This window comes from Macrosteles quadrilineatus, unplaced genomic scaffold, assembly GCF_028750875.1.
Source record: "Macrosteles quadrilineatus isolate MER2022 unplaced genomic scaffold, UCM_ALF_1.0 Scaffold_4__1_contigs__length_99947679, whole genome shotgun sequence".
Lineage (NCBI taxonomy): Eukaryota > Metazoa > Arthropoda > Insecta > Hemiptera > Cicadellidae > Macrosteles > Macrosteles quadrilineatus.
This window is the reverse complement of record NW_026542597.1, coordinates 44,780,831-44,801,301: the sequence shown is the minus strand read 5'-3', so window position 1 is coordinate 44,801,301 and position 20,471 is coordinate 44,780,831. Positions and strand designations below refer to the sequence as shown.

The 20,471-nt window shown below is 32.9% G+C and overlaps 1 protein-coding gene across 3 annotated transcripts in view; it reads right to left on the bottom strand.

The window, feature by feature from the left end:
* The window catches only part of LOC128991507 (eukaryotic translation initiation factor 2 subunit 3-like), a 32,910-nt gene extending 14,487 nt beyond the window's left edge, over positions 1 to 18,423 (bottom strand). Inside the window, exons 1-4 of one of the 3 annotated variants that reach the window (XM_054414445.1) lie at positions 18,211 to 18,423; positions 15,816 to 15,879; positions 12,463 to 12,573; positions 3,998 to 7,273 (exon numbers count right to left, since the gene is read on the bottom strand). In XM_054414445.1, the coding sequence (XP_054270420.1) occupies positions 5,799 to 7,273; positions 12,463 to 12,573; positions 15,816 to 15,879; positions 18,211 to 18,270 (1,710 nt within the window). In that variant the 5' untranslated portion in view covers positions 18,271 to 18,423 and the 3' untranslated portion in view covers positions 3,998 to 5,798. Of the gene's footprint in view, positions 1 to 3,997; positions 7,274 to 7,878; positions 7,980 to 12,462; positions 12,574 to 15,815; positions 15,880 to 18,210 lie in introns of those variants that run through there. The other 2 variants (XM_054414447.1, XM_054414446.1) reach the window with 2 other exon arrangements.
* Between the last annotated feature and the right edge of the window lie 2,048 nt (positions 18,424 to 20,471).

Here is a 20,471-nt window from a genome sequence, read left to right as displayed (position 1 = left end):
GGTTGTATGCCCTTTAGCCCCATGTTATCCTACCTTTTCCGTGTTCCAAACATGCTATTAATTTACCTGCTCCGAAGGATGTGAGGGGTCTTACGTATTTCTGATTTACTTTGGTAAGCATTGGGGCAATGTGCAAATTTTTATAAACATCAAAGATTCCTGATATTGTTTCCAGAAATATTGAGTTCTATTACTTACTCAATACAATGACTTGTATGTGCTGAATAGTATAATAAGCAAGTTCGGTGTGAGATGACCAAGTTATTACTAACTAAAAGTTTTTTTTCTAATCCAGGATGATTTATGAAAGTTCAATGATCAAGGACAGCTAGGGTCCAGTTTAATGTCATTGCAAAGCAAACTGTTCTCAGTTCAGAACTGAACCTTATTTCAGGAGCTGCTTTTTATAGCAACTCAAATTAGCAAAACAAATAAAAATGCTATCAGGAAACATAAACTACACACCAGCTATTAAATGATGATGCTCTTACATTAGGACATCAAGGGGAAGGAAGACAACATTAAAATCCTCATCTTACTTTCCACATAACTTCCATTTTATTAGGGTATTTGTCATTGGTTTGGTTTGAAAGTAAAACTATTTCATCAAACAAAATAGTTTCAGCTTCAGCCTTTAAAAACCTGCATTTAAAAATATATACAGCTTAGCCTAATAACATTTTGATACACACAAAAAATATTTTTATTTATTCAGTATTCAGCACGGTAGTGTTTCCAGTTATTTTCTTCAATCATGGTAGGGAATTTGCCTTTTATTACTGTAACCAATTAGACCCTATTCACAATCAAATATTGTGGTTCACAATATCTATATACAAAGCCAAAGGACCATGAAATATTGAGAAAACCACAAGTCACACTTCAATCAACCGTTTGAAAGAACTTGATGAGAAACTTCCACAAAAAATATTGTAATCAAATTACAAATATTGAATTAGCATCAGCCATTATAATATCTATATTTTATTTAATGGTGTACTTTCTTTCTTGAGTTTCACTTTTGATTCTTATCATAGCTTTTCTATGTTTAAATTACAATTAAGAGTAGTTTTGCATCATAATTAATTAAAAATACATACAAGATCTTCTATATATTAAATAGTCAAGCATGTTTCTTTGAAACCTTTTTTCTCAGCTCGTGTGCATCGTAGGGAAAATCTACACATACTGCTAACAAGATATTTTCCTGTAGATGTCCAAAATCCCTTTATAAATTAAAATAGGCTCAAAAATAAGCACAAAGAATGAATTTAAAATTTTGAAAAAACAGACAGGCCATATGGGTTGCCATGCTGGTGACGAAATAACAACAAAATATAAACAGAAAATCAAAACAAATGGAAGAAATTCCAATCACTTGCATGTTTAATTTACAGCGTGGGTGAAAATAGAGAAGTCTGTACATTTGATATTTTTGGTAGAGTTTTCGACCACTGGCCGACCTCAAGTTTTCATTAAAATAAGCAATAAGTAAGATTGAGCTTCACCTCTAATAACCCATAGTATGAAACTTTTGTGCTTTTTTACAGTAGATGTTAAGACTCACATTATTCTCTTCAGTATTTTCACGTTTGGGGAGCACGGGCAGAGCAACTGGTATAAATGTATTACTTACAAATGCAGTAAAAATTAATTGTTTTATTTATTTACTGGATGTCATATATTATTTATATATTATTAATTGATAAACAAATTATATTACACATAATACGTGAAACCCTGATAACTTAAAATAAAGGGCTCAAAACCAGTTTATTTTTTTTTATTATTAATAAATTATAGGAATTTAAAATGCTAAATTAGTCCAAGCAAACTAAACAAACTTACATAGGGATCGTTAAAAAAATTGCAAGAAAACGTTTTATGGTTTTATTTTGTAGAGTTGGGTTTGCAGAATGACATACTAAAAGTTGCCGAAAATCGGTGCACGAGAAATCCACTAAAATCACAATTTAAAATGGCGGCTTTTTCCAACATTGGACAAATTAAAAAAACATATTTCACATGCATTTGTTATGCACATTTTTCGAGATATTGACTTGGGACCACCACCTGTATTTATTGGGTGGTTAGTACTTAATTTTGATAGGGAACATGTTTTTGGCCGACATCTTGGATCCGCCATATTGGACATTGATAATTTTTTTTCAATGTAATGATAGTGTTGTGACACATCATTACCAACTACATTTTTACACTGATTTCAATGCCGAAATCCGTTTTTAAATATCTTTATTCATTTAGAAGATATATTCAAACGAAAACTCTCCACCATACATTTCTTATGGACGTTTCGTAGTAACGTAGTTGATAATTGTTTTAAAATTATTTTTCTTATATCTCCAGTTCTTATTGACGCTTGTAGTTCGTTCTAGGCTTAAAATATTCAGTAATGTAAGGGCTTTCATTTGAGCTCTTGATCATTAAAATCAGACGAGTTAAAGACCAGCTACGAACCTCAGAACAATATTAAATATAAATTTTTAGACATATATTTTTATTAAAAGATTTATAACTCGGGTTGTTAATACGTCACCAAGTTCTTTCTGGTCTCAAATTACTCAGCGAATGTTTAGCTTTGATTTTATTAATCACTAAACAACATCTGACAATTTTAAAATGAGCCATGGTTCTTAATTTAACATTAAAATGTATTTGTTTTGAAATTTGTCTTTAGTTAAGGACATAATATCCCAAACCCTAATAACTCCCGGAAAGTAATCCATCGCTATATAAAGACAAATTTCAATATAAATACATTTTAATGTTAAATTATGGCCCATGACTCATTTTAAAATTGTCAGATTTTGTTTAATGATCAATAAAATTAAAGCCAAACATTTACTGAGTAATTAGAGCCCAGAAATAACTTTGTGACGTATTAAAAACCCGAGTTATAAATCTTTTAATAAAAATATATTTCTAAAAAGTTAAATTTAATATTGTTCTGAGGTTCGTAGCTGGTCTTTAACTCGTCTGATTTTAATGATCAAGAGCTCAAATGAAAGCCCTTACATTACTGAATATTTTAAGCCTAGAACGAACTACAAGCGTCAATAAGAACTGGAGATATAAGAAAAATAATTTTAAAACAATTATCAACTACGTTACTACGAAACGTCCATAAGAAATGTATGGTGGAGAGTTTTCGTTTGAATATATCTTCTAAATGAATAAAGATATTTAAAAACGGATTTCGGCATTGAAATCATAGTAAAAATGTAGTTGGTAATGATGTATCACAACACTATCATTACATTGAAAAAAAATTATCAATGTCCAATATGGCGGATCCAAGATGGCGGCCAAAAACATGTTCCCTATCAAAATGAAGTACTAACCACCCAATAAATACAGGCGGTGGTCCCAAGTCAATATCTCGAAAAATGTGCATAACAAATGCATGTGAAATATGTTTTATTAATTTGTCCAATGTTGGAAAAAGCCGCCATTTTAAATTCTGATTTTAGGTGTTTTCTCGTGCACCGATTTTTGGCAACTTTTAGTATATCATTTTGCAAACCCAACTCTACAAAATAAAACCATAAAACGTTTTCTTGCAATTTTTTTAAGGTCATATCCTATATTTCTCCGACTAAATCTATAAAAGATATTTTTAACAATATTTTTTATGTTATTTTTATTTGACCTTAAAATCTACAACCGTATTTACAAAAGAATTTCTTAAAATATTCTACAGTTATTTACTGAATTTAATGTATATCACTATATGAGATCAATTTCGTAGTCTGGTCCATTACATTCCAATGGCCAAAATAACAACAATCGCTACGGCAGACAGTTCCAAGTGCCTAGCTTATTCTCAAGTGAAAATTATCCCATTTAGATGAAATTTTGCATACGTGTAAGCCTAAGTCTATTAGACCGAGTTTGTGAACCAGTGCGATGGGACTATGGAAACTGGATTTTAAGAGAGGTTTTAGGGGGTGAAAATAGGTTTTTCAAATATTTGACCTTCAAAACATAAAAACCTTGCAATTTATTTTGGAACTATTTTGTAGAGCTTAAAAACTAATTAATTATTTAGTCTCATCAACCATAATAGTAAGCGAATTCTATGGATAATGGTAACAGTTAATGGTGTATTGGTAGTTAATCGCCCTATTTAAATAGTTTTAAGGGTTAATTACATTTAATAAGGACTTTCTAGGCACACAATGCGCCCAATAACAATAAATAAAAATAAACACAAAATATGGCATTCAAAGGGAAATTCCCACTTTTACTCACTAAATAATATACCCACCAAAGCTCAAAATACCCACTAAGTGGCCGATTCAAAACCCTGCTTCACTGATCAACAACTCGTATGACTTGCTGCTGGTCGTATTTTGGTGATAAAACAATCATCAATAAATATAATGTTGCTTTTGTTAACAACAGTAAGAAAATAAACCACAGTTTTTTTAACTCCCAACAATATTACAAAACCACTGGTTCACTCATAAATAAAAAAAAACTATACATTAAAATATGAGTAATCGGGATTGACTGCATTTGTTAAAGGCCATAAAAAGATTAAAGAAAATAACCTAACTGATATGTATTTACAATTTACATATATACATTTGCGGTGGGGCACACGGGAGGGACGATGGCTAACATAGTGTCAGCGTTCGCCGCTAGAACCGCTAAGTTGAAAAATGTAAATTAAGTTAATTTTATAATTTTTAGTTATACTTTTTAACTAGCCTATAAAATTAAACTGTCATAACCTAACCTAACCAACCAAACTTGCTGATATTATAAAAAATATATAAGATAAAAATGAAATGAATGTTTACTTACAATTTTTAATTATAAAATCAATTTTAAAATTTAGCATTTTAAAATTAAATTGCTATAACCTAACCTAACCAACCAAACTTGCTGATAATATAAAAAAGATATAAGATAAAAATCAAATAAAGCAAAATCTTTGACAAAAAGTTAGTGTCTCCGACGGGTTTCGAGCTCGAGACCTCCTGAACACTAGTCCGATGCGCTATCAACTAAGCCACGAACGCCGCTGGAAACACATAATCTCGTTACGGTAATCGTGTTGCCTCAAGAGAAGACATTAGCCACTATAGATATGATGTCACCACACCTTTAGCCATCGTCCCTCCCGTTTGCCCATTCCTATACATTAGAAGCCATACTACCTTTCATAGTTTTTTTTCTTATTATTTTATGCAATTAGATTTTTAAATCAAGAAACAAATTAAGTTGGACAGTACAAAGAGTTTCTGAGTTTAGTTTCTCAAACATATTAAAAACTAATGGCAGTGTAAAATTAAATTAAAAAGCTATTATTATCAGATACATTGAATAGCCTACTTAAGAAATAGTAAACATTGATAAATAAATTACCACCAATAGCTTATTTCTTTGTCACAATTAATTTTAAATTTACGTATAAACATAGTAGGCCTATGTCAGACAATAAATAAAACAATAAACATAGTATTTTTTATGTTTTGTAGTTTTCCCTAATACAATACTTAGTGTTATACTGATAATTTAAAAAATTGACATTAAAATTTGAATATAATGAAATATAAATATTATTTATATATCTAAACTAGAATTTCATATTTCTTTGCTCATCCTTCAAAAGTACATTTGGATGGTTTGAAAAACATAATTTATATCACAAAAAAATATAAATATAAGAATCAATACATAAAAATACATTAAAACCGTCCTTAGAAAGGTAAGTCCAAATTTCACAAAAATCACTATTTTTATCAGTCTCAAGTTTTATTACAACTATTTCACAAATAGAATTTTCTACATTTTTTGCTTCCACATTTGCAAACCATATTGTAGAGTGTTTTAACATCACCATTTTTCATTACCACACCATTGGTTTGTTCCTTGTGCGTTGAGCTACTGCTGGGACTATTTTTCTTGGCGTGGTGGCTCTCCCTAGACTGATTCAAGTAATCAAATGAGATCTCTTCCCCTTGTTTGATCTCTCTGTTGGCAAACAAGGCCAGCTTGGGGAGGTTGGGGTCGAGGCAATCTATGAATACCGCATACACTGTCATGTTAGGGTCGCAGGAATGGTTGACAAAGTGACTTATGTTTCCATACTTAGCTGCATCCACCGTATACGAATACGAATTGGTGTCATTAAAATCCAAGTCAAACAAATATGTCTGTCCATCCTTGTCATATTCTTTACCTCTCTTCTCGGCTTCTTCAAAGGTGATAACCTCGCCGACATATTCAGATACAAAAGCACCTTTTGGTATCGTCTCCAGAGCTTTCACGCCCCAGCCGCAGCCTGAGCTGGTACGGAAGATTGAAAGTTTGACGGATCGCCCCTTCTGTACTACTCTGTTAAAACACTCCGGGCCACATCGACATCTCTTATTGCATTCGTAGATGGGTGTTCCTTGCGGCACTTTAAGTCTTCCGTCCCTATCGTAAGCAAACGTACTACCGGTGATCGTAGGGCAACACTTTTTTTTAAAAGTTGTACAAGGTTCACAAACACAACCGACAGGAGGTTCTTCAGGGATGTTTACTTTTTCACCAGGCAAATAATGATTTATGTAAATAAAATTAGAAGGAGGTCCTTCTAAGTCAACATTGTTTACAACAGAAATACGTGTACACTTGGATAAAGCAATTATGCAGTTCATTTCTTCTTCCCACTGTTTTAACCGGTCTAACTGGTTTTGTCGTACTTCGTACAAATTCGCTTCTATCATTTCTTTCCTTACCATTTCCTCGACATTGGGATCCCTGACATTTTCTGGCCACCTGGAGACAATTTTCAATCTTTCATTAGTTTTTTCCAGTTCAGGGGGAGGAATTATAATGCCTTTAGGGGTAACATATTCAGGTAGAACTCTTTGTAAATCTTCATGGCTGATATTTGAAATTTTACTTTTTAATCTTACATACTCTTGCTCATTGAAGTCATGTTGACAGATGAAATTGTCCAAGAATGAGAACAAAGCATCACTACAACCTTCCAAATGATCTGAGGGTTCCCATGTGTTGTACTTGCTATCCCAATTCTCCCATTTAACTAAGTAAAAATGTTTTTTTCTCTCTATTTTATGATCCATTATATATTCAACATCATAAACCTGTTCAGCTTCGCTTTCTTCTTGCTTCCGAGGCTTCTTTTTCTTTGGTGCGTCAGCCCCGTCGGTTTTGAGTTTTCTCTTTCGTGATTTTCCCCCATTTTTCTCAGCTGCCTCGGAGTTTTTTCCCATCTCCGTTTCTCTCGAGTCTGTAACGGTAAAATTGGCCATTTGGACATCTTCATCATTTCAAAGAACAAGATTATTTTACAATCACAACATATAATTCATCACAGAACACATTGTCTTGCATACTCTAATCTTGCAGTTTCTAATTGTCTTTTTGATTCTACACAAAAATTGAAGCACACATTTTTTAACAGATTTACACACTCACAGAAGAAATAGTAGATATAAATATATTACATAATTTAAATTTCCAAACAGACACATAAGGTGACAGTCTTTACACTAAAAGCAGAATATATTTAGATAACATTTTATGTAGCCTGAATACTGTCCTAATTGAAAGGACTTAACTTCCTAACTTTGCATACCATGTTTAATACATCCAATTTATAGATTTAGCATTTGTTATCATTACTGTCACAATAAAAACTTTGACACAATCAAACAGATATTGTTAAATAATCAAGTTAAATCTAATTTTAAATAATCTACTAAAAAAAATGTTTTACTACAAAATATAGGCCTACTAGGCCTACCATAATATAACAGTCAGTTACATTTAGAAAGAATCATGATATTCAAATGTTTTTTTTTGTTTTGATCAACCAAAACAAAAAATACTTACAAGGTAAGAAGCTGGAACAAGGCACTTCAAGCCTCTTTGTTAGTTTGCACAAAACACAAAAAATCAGTAACTTTGTGTTTAAGAAATTCACACATTATGCATTAGGCATTCTATTGTTTTTGTTCATTAATTATCTATTATTGTTATTAATTTCATTATTTATTATTATTAACCTAGTCGAAAAACACAAACATTCACTATATCAGCTGTCAAACTATATCTTAATGTAAATTAGTGTATCACCAATGGTAAATAAAATATAAAATAAATAAATAAATAAAATATAAAATGTCGGAAGCTTTTAGCAAGATATGAAATGTAGTAATAACAATAGGATTTTATACACTTTGACTAGGCCTAGGCTTTGTGTATAAAGCCTAGGCATTCTGTGGAATGTTCACATCTGTGTTGGGCAAAGTATAAAATAAAGATATAGCCTAGCCTTTTTTTTTCTTTTTTTCTTTTTTTAGCGAATTTCCCTATAGGGAAGTAGCTATTACCGTAGGTCTCATGGTAAGACTTAGGCCCGGGACCGATTTACTTTTTCATTTTGATGTCCCCAGAGGCCAAAAACACCACTCGTTCAAATTTTTATATATGTATATATATATATATATATATATATATATATATGTGTCCGTGAACACGATAACTTGAGTAATTTTTATCCGATTTTGATGAAATTTGGTTTGAAGGTGTAAGGCGGGATAAACTTGAATGAGTTTGCGATCCAGCATGATCGGACCATGGGAACAGGGTTTTATGGGGGGTTTTATGGGGTAAAAATTGGTTTTTCTCACTTTTGACCCTCAAAACACAAAATTTCCCAATTTTTCTCTAAACCTTCTTAAAGAGCTTAAAAAAACAAACAATTCAGTATATCAAAGTGTTTTTGTACGGTTATTGGTTACGGAGAAAACTAAAAAAATGGTAAATTTAAAATTCCCATGTTATTCTTATGGAGAATATTGTAAAATGTTGTAGTTTGCTTGTTTATGGATATCTTTTGATCAAACTTGGCAAATATATTCATTTTATACTAAGCAATAATTATTTTACTTAAAACACACACTTTATTAGTTTCCTTGTAGCAGCAAACCTAGGTACTCGTTAAACCTAATGTTATTTAAATAGATCAATTGAAAATCAATTCAGCCAAATGGAAATTCGCTTAGGCGTCAGGTTTGCTGCGGCGGGGGTATTTTTTCTTTTTACCTCCAATTACTGGTACTTTACAATATTAAATATTGTTAAATATGTTAGTTTATTTGAGATTAGATTGGTAACAAAAGTCTAAATGTCGATTACACAATAGCATATTTTATACTTTACCTGTATAGCCAACTGTCTATAGAATGACTATGCATTATAATGAGCTAATGAGTTTTATTTCATAGGCTACTTCACCTGGTTCATTTTAGGCATTGTATAGAATACCTAGTCATTCTATAGAATGACTGATTAGGGATACTTTGCGGCAACATATCTATTTCAAAAGTCTATAATTACATTACAGGGTGTTTTTCTTCTTTAGCATTTAAGACACTATAACACAGATCATAAAATTCCAATTTTCAAATGTTAATATATTAGAGTTATAATATGTGTGTTTTGCTTATTCCTAGCCTTATCTCAGTTTGGTGTGTGTAATGTTTCCTAACCTTCACTTTTATATTACAACTTGTCATAAAGCCCAAGGATACTCATGCAAAGTAGGGGCCTACTAATTATCTTCAAAAATTTTAACTCTGGTATTCGTCTCTAAATATATTAATATTTTTAATGTACATAAACTAGCTGTTACCATAGATAAAACATACTCCCTTAGTAGATTTCTCATCCTTATGGAACAGCTAAAGACAATTTTATTGTTAGTTCTGTACGGTTTATGTAGAGGTTGTGTTTTGTTTACAATTTGTTTCCCGTTATTACAGCCATTTAAAACCTCGTTTAACCAAATAATATGATCTAATCATAAACAATAACTTGTCCCCTAGTTATATAACCAAACAGTAAAGCACAAATCAAGAAATTAACACTAAAATAATAGAAACAAAGTTTCGTCGACACTAGCGCCTTTGTGTCACGTACATGAACTAGACAAGAAAAACGTGCTTCAAAATTTACAATGGGATGAGAAGTCTACTTGTGTTGGTTAGTCTATGCTGTTACCCACAGGCTTCACCCCATTTGACTTCATAAGTATTAATATACCCCCGCCGCAGCAAACCTGCAGACTAAGCGAATTTCCATTTGACTGATTTTTGGATTTACACTGAAATGTCTACTTAAAAATATAACATTTATTCCCAATTTAAATAGAATTAGTTTAACAAGTACTTAGGTTTGCTGCATCAGGGAGGGTAAAATTGTTTTTTTTTTGAAAAATGTTAATAGTTAGTAAGAAATAAAAAAATTTTCCAAATTTGATCAAAATATGTTCATAAACAAGCAAACTACAACAGTTTACTTATTCTCCATAAGAATAACATGGGAATTTTAAATTTACAATTTTTTTGAATTTTCTCCGTAACCGTTAGGCGCATAATAACGCTTCAATATACTAAATTATTTGTTTTTTTAAGCTCTACAAAATGGTTTGGAAATAAATTGCAAAATTTTAAGTTTTTTGGGTCAAAAATGGGAAAAACCTATTTTTACCCCATAAAACCCCTTGTAAACACCTGTTCCCATGGTCCGATCATGCTGGATCGCGAACTCGTTCGAATAAACGTAGGTTTACACGTTTGTACCAAATTTCATCAAAATCGGATCATTTTTGCTTGAGTTATCTTGCTGACGGACACATATATATATATATATATATATAAATATATATATATATATATATATATGAATTTGAACGGATGGTGTTTTTGGCCTCTAGGGACCTCAAAACGAAAAAAAAAATCGGTCCCGCGTCCAGGTCTTACCATGAGTACTACGGTAATAGCTTATTCCCTATATGGGAAATTCGCTAAAAACTATTGATTGTTTAAGTTAAGCTGAAATAAACAAAACAGTATACAGTAATGCAAAGAAATAATCACACCTGATTTTAATAAGGAAATAAATTGAAAGAATAACATTTAAACAAATAAGTACAGCTGAGGTATTTTTAACATTAGGTACCGGTATATGGAAAGTTCGCTTTAGATAGGAATTACGACCTTAAAGGGCAAGTTATAAAATAATGGATAGTTTTGTGCAAGGTTTCTTGTCATGACGAACATTTAAGCATATGGTTTATGTTACTTGTAGTTTTCTCAAAAGTTCATGGGTACTTTGGGATTTATAAATTTAAGAGGCATACTGCTGATATTCAAAGGTTTGATGGAGAAGGGTAAGATTTAATAATATAGGTACATTATCATATCTGCAAGGAACCCTTCCATTCCATTACTTTTGTTAACCTATAGGTTACTCTAAAATAGACTGTATTTACACGTTAACTTTATCAAACCTAACGGACTTTCTAAAAAAAGCTATTTGTGTAAGAATATTTTACTACTAAATCCACAAACGTCTAAAGACCACTGGTAGATTGATGTTAAGAGACCTACAAAAATAAGGTAGGGAAGAAGAAAACTAACATAGCCTACTAGGCCTACCTGGGATATTCTGAGAATGGACAGTAATTAAACAAGCTTTTTTTTAAACAATGTACCTTAGAACTAAACCCAAGATAGGAGATAATCCATTAAACTAAGATTCTAGGTAGTTCTGGCAAATACAGCAACTAATCATAACTCAGCGATGACACTAAAGAACCAGCAGTAACTGGGTTACACTACGTATAAGTCTTGCAGTTTTGTTTGAGTTGTGAGCATGTGAGGCCTACAATTAATTGTTTAAAGCCCCATCTACAATAATTTGTACTAGCCTAGAGTCATTAATGCAGATTTCAAGTTAAATAGCTTAAAATTAATAGATTCTATTACATTAACAGCTACCTGAATAAACTACGGTAGCTAAATTAGAGTTGAGTTCCTAGATTGACCTGCCCAAATCCTCGTCTCAAAGGATCATGTATATTGTATTTTCTAGATTTTAATTATGAAAATCTTTAAAATGGTTTGTTAGTTCATGGAAAAAATCTGAGTCTATATTATTTCTAAATGTATAGTATTTAATTTGGTTTAAATTCAGTTTATAGGTTAATGCAATGTTTTAACCTTAAAAAAAAAAAAAATTATTTTCTTTAGTTAGTTATTTTAGTTTCTTTAGTCTATATTAAATTACTTAAAACTGGCTAGGCTACCTATGTATTTTTTTTGTCCTACCTTACCATCCTAGGGCGCTAGGCTATAGCACTGTTTTTAGACATTACTTCAGGCTAGTCATAAAGGGTTGTGGAATTATCACATGGATTATTTCCTTTGGTGATTGGAGGGATTTTTAACCAGGTCCTCGAGCTCTGAAGTACCACGCTCTATCACTAGACCAGCTCGCTCCTCAAGAAGTAAGATGTTCAATTATAATGTCAAGCTAATAGGAGATGGTATGGGTCAGTTAGCTGGATTATCACTGATATCCCAGGTCTGTAAAAAGGCTATGAGAAACTGGCTTGTAATTAATACTTACCAAGTTTAATTGTAATGTTCCTTTCAAGCTCGTTTTTAAAACGGACAGTTTGAACCCCAGAGACTGCTTTGACGACAGTTGACTTTCCATGAGCCACATGACCAATAGTGCCTAAAAACAAAATTCAACATTACCATCTAAAATTCAGGAAAAGACATATAGGCCTATAACAAACTAGCCTACCTAATGACATAAAAATTACTTATAAATTACTTATAATGAGATAAACTTACTTACCGATCTAATGCTCCAATTTCAATTAATATCTAATTTAAATCCTAATCTTAATTGAATTTTACCAGATATACCTAGGCCTCAACTTGCAGCAAAATTTTAAGTAAACAAACTTTCTAAATTTTAATACAAATAGGACTAAGAACCAAAATTGTGTTTCAACTAAGCCTAAAGAAAATAAAATTAGAACATTAGTTCAACAAACAGTAGTAACGGATGTTAAATTTTTGGGCGGTTGTGGATTACAATTTTAGTTGGTATAAACATATTAGGCCGAACAAAGCTTAAAGGCAAAATGAATTCAGGAATTTATGTCCTAAGTAGATTATCAGTAACTGATTATTCTATGATTTAGCCCCATTAAAAGTAGGGCTAAGGGCGTCGCCTTGGTGGGGGGTAGTGGGGAGCCTCCTCCCCCCCCCCTCGGAATCTGGTAAGAGAAAAGTTGGGAATTTTCTTGCCACGAGTTGGGACAGTTGGGAAGTCAGAGATACAAGAAAAAAATATTTTTAAGCTAAATAAAATTTAAATATTTGCGAAAATCCATCAAAAATTAATTTTTTTGACTTGGACTCAAATAAACTTTATGTTTCTTCAACTTGCATTTAACATTGATTAAACATCTTAGGCTAAACAGTAAACACACCTTATTTTAAGAAATCAATAATCAATTAGCGGTATAGTTTGTTGGAATTTCGTTTGCGAGAAATTTTGTTCCTTATTGGACGTATGTTGGCTATTAGATGTATAAATAAAATAAATAAATAAATACTTTATTGTATTGACAATATAAATTGTACCGTACACAAGGTATCGACAGTACAATTAGGTTTAGTATTTTAAATAAAACTCTTTAAATTTTGATGCATTTTTCATTGTCTTCAATACAGTAGATTGGATTTTCAGTAATGATTTGTTTTAATTTTTTTTGTAGGCCTATAGGCCTACATTCTTTTAATTTTAAGTTTTGAACATTAGTTGGTAGTTTGTTAAATAATTTTCTTCCGTTGTAATAAAGATGTTTTTTATAAAACTTTGTTTGGTAGAAAATAGAAGAAAATATTTGTAATTTTCTCGAAAATCATAACTCTTCTCACATAGGCTAATTCATCATTTTTCCAGAATTTAATTGTAGGCCTAACTAGGCTAATTTTAATGTAGGTAGCGGTACTTATTTTTAACTGAGGAATAAGATCTGACACCATTCATTGTACATATACGTGTACATATTATGAATAAAGACATATTTTATTTGATCAGTGGAATGCTCTCAACACTTAGCCTAAGTGTAGGTGGGCTAAGACTAAATATTTACTGCTACTATGTGGCAAGTTTTGGTACAATTTAGCCAACCATAAAAGTGCGATTGTTTCGTATAGGACAAGCCTCCATGAAAAATTTTAGTTTTGGTAAGATATCCTATTTTAAGTCATAGCTTTTCAAGTTCCCACTCACATGAATATTACCAAGAGATATCACCATTTAAATATAGCATTTAAAAAAATAAGATAGGAGAGAGGTAATTTAAAAGTGGAATGAACTATGGGTGAAGTAGGCCTTTGAAGGCTGATTAGTTACACATCCTAGGTGCATGTTTTAACCCAAATATGAGTGAAGGATGAGTTTAGAATGGTGTATGATGATCTGTGTAGCTTTGTTACTGACTAAGAATAGCTGTTTCATCAGTCAGAATCATTTATTTAAAACATCCATTACCGATTATCAACAGACCGAACTCCCAAAATAGACTAGTGGCTCATGTGAGCCAGGGTGTTTCCAATCCACAGACCGATGGCTCATATGTGAGCCTTACTGAGTTGTAACTATAAACCGATGGCACATAAGAGCCACTGCTCTATTCTATTTTAACGAGTTATAACTTATTATCGGTCTATGCTTTAGACTTGAATTTAACGTGTTGGTCTATGGTAGAGTATGTGGATTGTTCAAGTCACATGGTCTGGGGGAGGGAAATTATAAGCTAAGCTATTTTGCAAGTGGTAGCGTATAGTTGGCAGCCTTGTTTACATTCTGACAAGTTGTTGTCTATAACGGAATTGATGAAACAATCTTTCTTGATTGGTAGGCCTATCACTTATAATTTATTTGGTACTTAAAATCCTACTAATATTGTAAATGAGAAAGTTTGGATGTATGGATGTATGTATGTTTTTGACAAGTAAACGCAAAAAATACTGGTCGGATTGGGCTGAAATTTGGCATGATGAAAGCTCACATGATCCCGATTAACATATAGGCATATTCTTACCTCAAAAATCCTTTCGGGCTCCGCCCCAGTGGCTCTGCAGTTCCCCATGTTAACCTTATGAGTATTCATTTTTAAAGGGAATTAAAGAATTTAGCCAGCTGTTTCAACTAAAAGAGTTGGTTCTATGATATGCAAAAGCATTACAAATTTCCTAAGATTTACCAATAGGGTGCAGCACTATTTTTTTTCATTATTTATAAAAACAGCTAATTTGAACTTAGCAGCAACAAAAAAACTGTGATACGCAATGAGAACTGTCAAAGTAGGATTGTTTACAGTTAGCCTATGTTTATGTTTTTAATTTCATGAATAATTTACGTGATATTTTGCAAATTTTTAATAATCAATCTTTCTCTATTGTGTAGGTGAAGTGGTAGAACATTATGGCTATGGTAGATGTGTAATACTATCATACCGTAAATTTGAGGAAGCAAATTTTCTCAAACCGTGTTTTCTCACATTGCAAATGCAAATATCGAGTATAACTGCAATAAGCATTTTATGTTATTTGCCAACCCTGTACAAAGGACGGGTACTCTGCTAGTAGGCTATATATCTAATTAAGGCCTAATAAAGAGGTTACTTTTAGGTTTAGCCTACTTCAACAAAAATATTGCTTTTAGAAATTTGTCATATTTTATAGTTAAGATTGTTGTTTTCATGAATACAACCTGTATGTATATTTAGGGATTTGTTTTAAGAGGGTTTAATTATCTTAAATGAAAACTACTCTGCAATTACATTTTTTTTATTTACCATTAATTTTCCTCCAAAGGGAAAGAACTGGTAAGTTAGATAGGAACAAGGAAATGTGTATAATAGGCTATGGTAGGAAAATAACCAAACTCACCGATGTTAATTGTGGCTTGTCTGCTGATTACTTCTGGTGATAGCGCAGTTAGCTTAGTAACATCCTGAAAATTAAATTGATTTTAGAAATATTTAATGTATTGCTACGGTAAAGCAACCTGTGGTGCGCAGCGGTATGTGATGACGTTTTAATGTCAGTAGGAATGTTTGGATTGTGTTGGACAGCTAACACAGCAGTTCACTGTCAATCTTTCAGCAAATATGTAGGTATAGACAAGAATAAGTTAAATTGAGGACAAAACAATTTACCGTACTTAATTACTGTTGCACCCTGTTTTTAGTCCTTTACCAGCACTCATCAATTGCAAAAATATAACATTTATAACATAGGCCTAGAGAAAGGTCAAGATTTATCTTTGGTAAATTTGTTAATTTAGGTTTGCAAAGTATGACAGTAGGCCTTAACTTATTCCATCCACAATAATATGAACGTCACTGGGTAATTCTAAGCCAAATCAACCAATTTTACCATTTATTTTAGGCAGGAATTGAGCCAAATCAGAGAGGTCAAGATTCAGACTGTTTGTTGTTGATTTGGGTTGGAACGGCCCCGCTAAGTAGGCCTAAGGACTAGGCCTATAACCTAACTTCCTAACTTTACCTTCCTAATCTAATCTAACTTAACTTCAATCCACGTAATAAGTTAAAGCTCCAAATTCATATATTAAATGCTGACCTGCCACACTCACATGACTAACTTAGGCTAAATAAAATTAAAGCAACCTTAAAATGAAAATTTTTGAAAAAAGTGTTTGCCCCAAAGGTGCCAGAGGAAAATATTGCTTAGGCTAGAACTGTTTAATTGTTCCGATCTTACATTGCTATGAATACCTATGGCAGTAGAGTACTGTAATATGAACGATCTTGTATTCAATGTAAAGAAGAGAAATCAGCTAAACTTTGGTCCTAAGAAAGAGGAGGTGTCCATTTTCCCTGACATGGAAAATGTTGAAGCCACAAAGTATTTAGGTGTGGTACTCGAGACAGCTCGCTGTCTTGGACTGACCATCTTAGCGAACTCTGCAGCAGACCCAACACTGCCATCTTCGCCCTCAGAAAAGTGAAGAGTTGGATTACATATAGGCCTACCGTCTCTCTTTCTGAGAGCCACTTAAGGTACTCTATGACATTCTTCTTTGGGGCGCTGCAAGTCAGGTAAATTTGAAGCGGGTGCTCATAATTCGGAAGAAATCAATTCGTAACATGGTCGGACTTGATACAAGAGATAGCTGTAGCTGTAAAAGAGCTTTCAAATACTTAAACCTCTTAACCGTGCTCATCATTTAAGTTACCTTCTAGAAGTGATTTAGGCCCTAACCTTGCAAACTCAGCAAATTTGAAGAGAAACTAAGTAAAGCCTTCACGCCAACAGCACGAGGAACGCCCCTAGGACTTCAGCCTGCCAGTGTAAGTACAGCACAACTAGGCTTTAGCAAAAGCCCACTTATGCCGGATCAAAGTCGTACAATGACCTAACTTACCAGTGGAAGTGAAGAGGTCACACCTTTATTCTTTCAAGACAATGCACAAGTGGCTGATTGAACAACCATTTTGAGATTTCTAGCTGCCAGGTGCATGTTATGCTATTAAAATTTATTCAGTTAATTGGCTGAGGCAGAAAGCAGACAAAAACAACGGTTGGATACCGTTTTCGCCATCCTTGGTTGACATAGCCTATTGATGCTCATCCCTACCCTCTAGGGATGACTACCAATATTGCTTAACTTACATATGGTAGGCTAACTGGTTATTATTGAAGGTACTTTCCTGTTAGCCAACCAAACTTGCTGTACCATTTAAAAATTCCGTTTGTTAACAGAAAAGGCGAGTGGAGAATATTAAATGGAATTTTTAAATGTTACAGCAAGTTTGGTTAGTTTTGTAAGGTTAGTTTAGAACAGTTTTATTTCAATATTTCTTTAAATTTTTGATTGTCGATTCTGAACAATATTTATTTAACTTATCCTAGTTGTCAGCTGATATGTTTCAATTTGTTAATATCGATATATCGTGAAAAAAATCATCGATAATAATGAATGTTCCCTTTAACAGGAAAGTACCTTATTGAAATTTTAAATTTGGAGCAACACTGGAGTTTCATACCTAGGCCAATGCCTAGACTAGGCTAGCCTATGTTGTGACCAACCAAATTCATTGATGTTAAATAAGAGTTAGGCCCAAGAAAGATAGGCCTAAGTGAGTTTAGATGAACCAGACAAGATGAGTTTTTCTAAATTAAATACTTTCTGTACAATTTAAATTAGAAATTGAAGTTCTGACGGGAGCCCATGCTACACTTGACGTCGCTTCATAGCCTAACACATGTAATTAGATTTCTAACAGCAAAAGACAAAACACTTTGAATGAATACTTACTAGTGTTGCTAAATCTTGTTTTGACAATGCCGAGGAGCTGTTGTGGTCTACAGTAGTCATATTTAAGTAATTTTGTTAAAAATAAAATGCCGACTATCTTCTCTTCCGCCACAACGCTTAAATGGGGAATCGAGGGAAAGAAAAAGAAGGAAAGGAAAATGTTCAACGGATCGCGTCGCGTTTGCTATTCTATTGCTATTTTGCTGATGCAACCGAAAAAACAAGCAATTGCCCTGCCCATTATAATCAGAAAGTTACAGGTGCAACAACGTCCAGTAGTATTAAGAAAAATGTTAAGCAGTGTGTAATCAATGGTAAGATGCACAATATCTTTATAATGGCAGATTAAAAAGATCTTTAATTTTGGTAAAGTATCATGACATATTGCTCTATTTCAAAAACTTTTTGTGAGCAGGAATATTTCTCAAAATAATATGAAAGAGGGGTTCGTTGTACCAATTCATATGGAAGGTGATTTGTTTGACACCAGAAACTATACAGGCTGATCGTTATTCAGCCAGCTCTAGCAAATGTTTTTGAGAGCTTGGTGTGGCTTGGTCCTCGATAGAATGTTCTTTGCATAAGAACACAATAATAACTTAACAGCATGGCTTCAAGTTCATGTCAAACCAATACATAAATATGTCAAATCGTAATATTACTTAAGTTAAATTAAAGGGACATTTTTAAAAGCAATTGACAGATGACTCATGAAATTGAAACTAGTTGCGTGACCTTGCAACTATTTGATTACATAGAAGCAGGCATTTAAACCAATTTACAATTTATACCAAACGAACTATACTTACCAGAGCCAAGGCCTCACTAGAAAAAACTAAAAATATGCCATGCTGCAGCGCGGCCAGCCACGGCCGCCTTTAACTACAGGTGTTAATTAGTACACAGTTAAGTGGTAGAATTGGCAACATCGCAAGTGGTGTTGTTTAGTGACAGACGTCCCATAAGATAATATGGCAGACAGGTGACATCAGCTCATTAATTTGCACTTTACTGATTTAATTTTTAATTTATGAACATAAATTTATTAAAATATTGAAAATAAAACATACATAATTGAAAATTAAAACAATATGAATTAAAATCTATATCTGTACATTTTTAAAGTGGAGTCAATATTGTCATAGTCCAGTAATCAATCTTTCGTAAATACACAAATACCATTAGTTGCTTCCAAAAAAATCAGCTGTTACAACACCACTTGCGACGTTGCCAGTTCGAAGGCCGCGGCCTTTAGTTAAAGGCGGCCGCGTGGGCCAGCGCAACACTACGTCACAGTGGTGGATAGTTGTACTAAAATCTCACCGTATCGTCTTAAGAACTGTAGGCTTTAATACTCTATCTTTAATACACTATCTATATCTAGTAAAAAAATAAACATTTTCATAAACAACCAATTTTGGTGATTTGACGATTTTGGCAGACGACTACTACAGTCTTGGAAAGCTGGAATATGGGAAACGTGGCCCATGGCTATTTAATATTTTCATCAATGATCTGGTAGACGCTGTGGAAACCAATGCTCTATTGTTTGCCGACGATCTAAAAATATTCGCCAAGGAGTGAAAATTTAAAAACGTACGTTTTCATGTCCCTGGCCTTTTACTTCGTAGATACTGGATTTTTAGTTTATTATTATGTGTTTTAATATTTTTTGGGACGGGGGCAACATGTTACACACATTTATTTGGTTTTAAATAGGTTCTAGGTATTTTTTTCGTATTTTTAAAGTCTCGAAATTCACGACCATGACGTGTCTCTAGGGTAAATTTTCCAACTTTCACCCTGTTTTTAGACTAATTATTCATGCCGAAATATATAAAGCCATATTTTTATGTCATCAATCGTTATTAAACTTACAAAAAGGAGCATATTATAATTTTATTGTCCATGCAAACTGACTACCATGACAAAATAAGTCTGTCCCTCGATTTGGCGTCACGACCATTTGGGAAAAATTTTCAACTTTGGAGCACGACAGTGGCAAGCCTGGCGTTGATAGAGTCAGTTGGTTTTAGAGACTAGTTCGGGGTGTACGTCAGGATTGTAGTGCCAGTCGTTTCGAGTTGAAAGGAGGAATTACAAGATTAATAAAGGAAAGATTGTGTTTTTTGTAATTTTGGTGTGTCCATGACCGTAAGTAGTCATTCGATGAAGTAGACATGGTGTTAATTTTTGTTTATAAGATATTTCAATTGCTAGATTAACCTAGAAGTCCACTTTGTATCCTCGAACATGAGGTG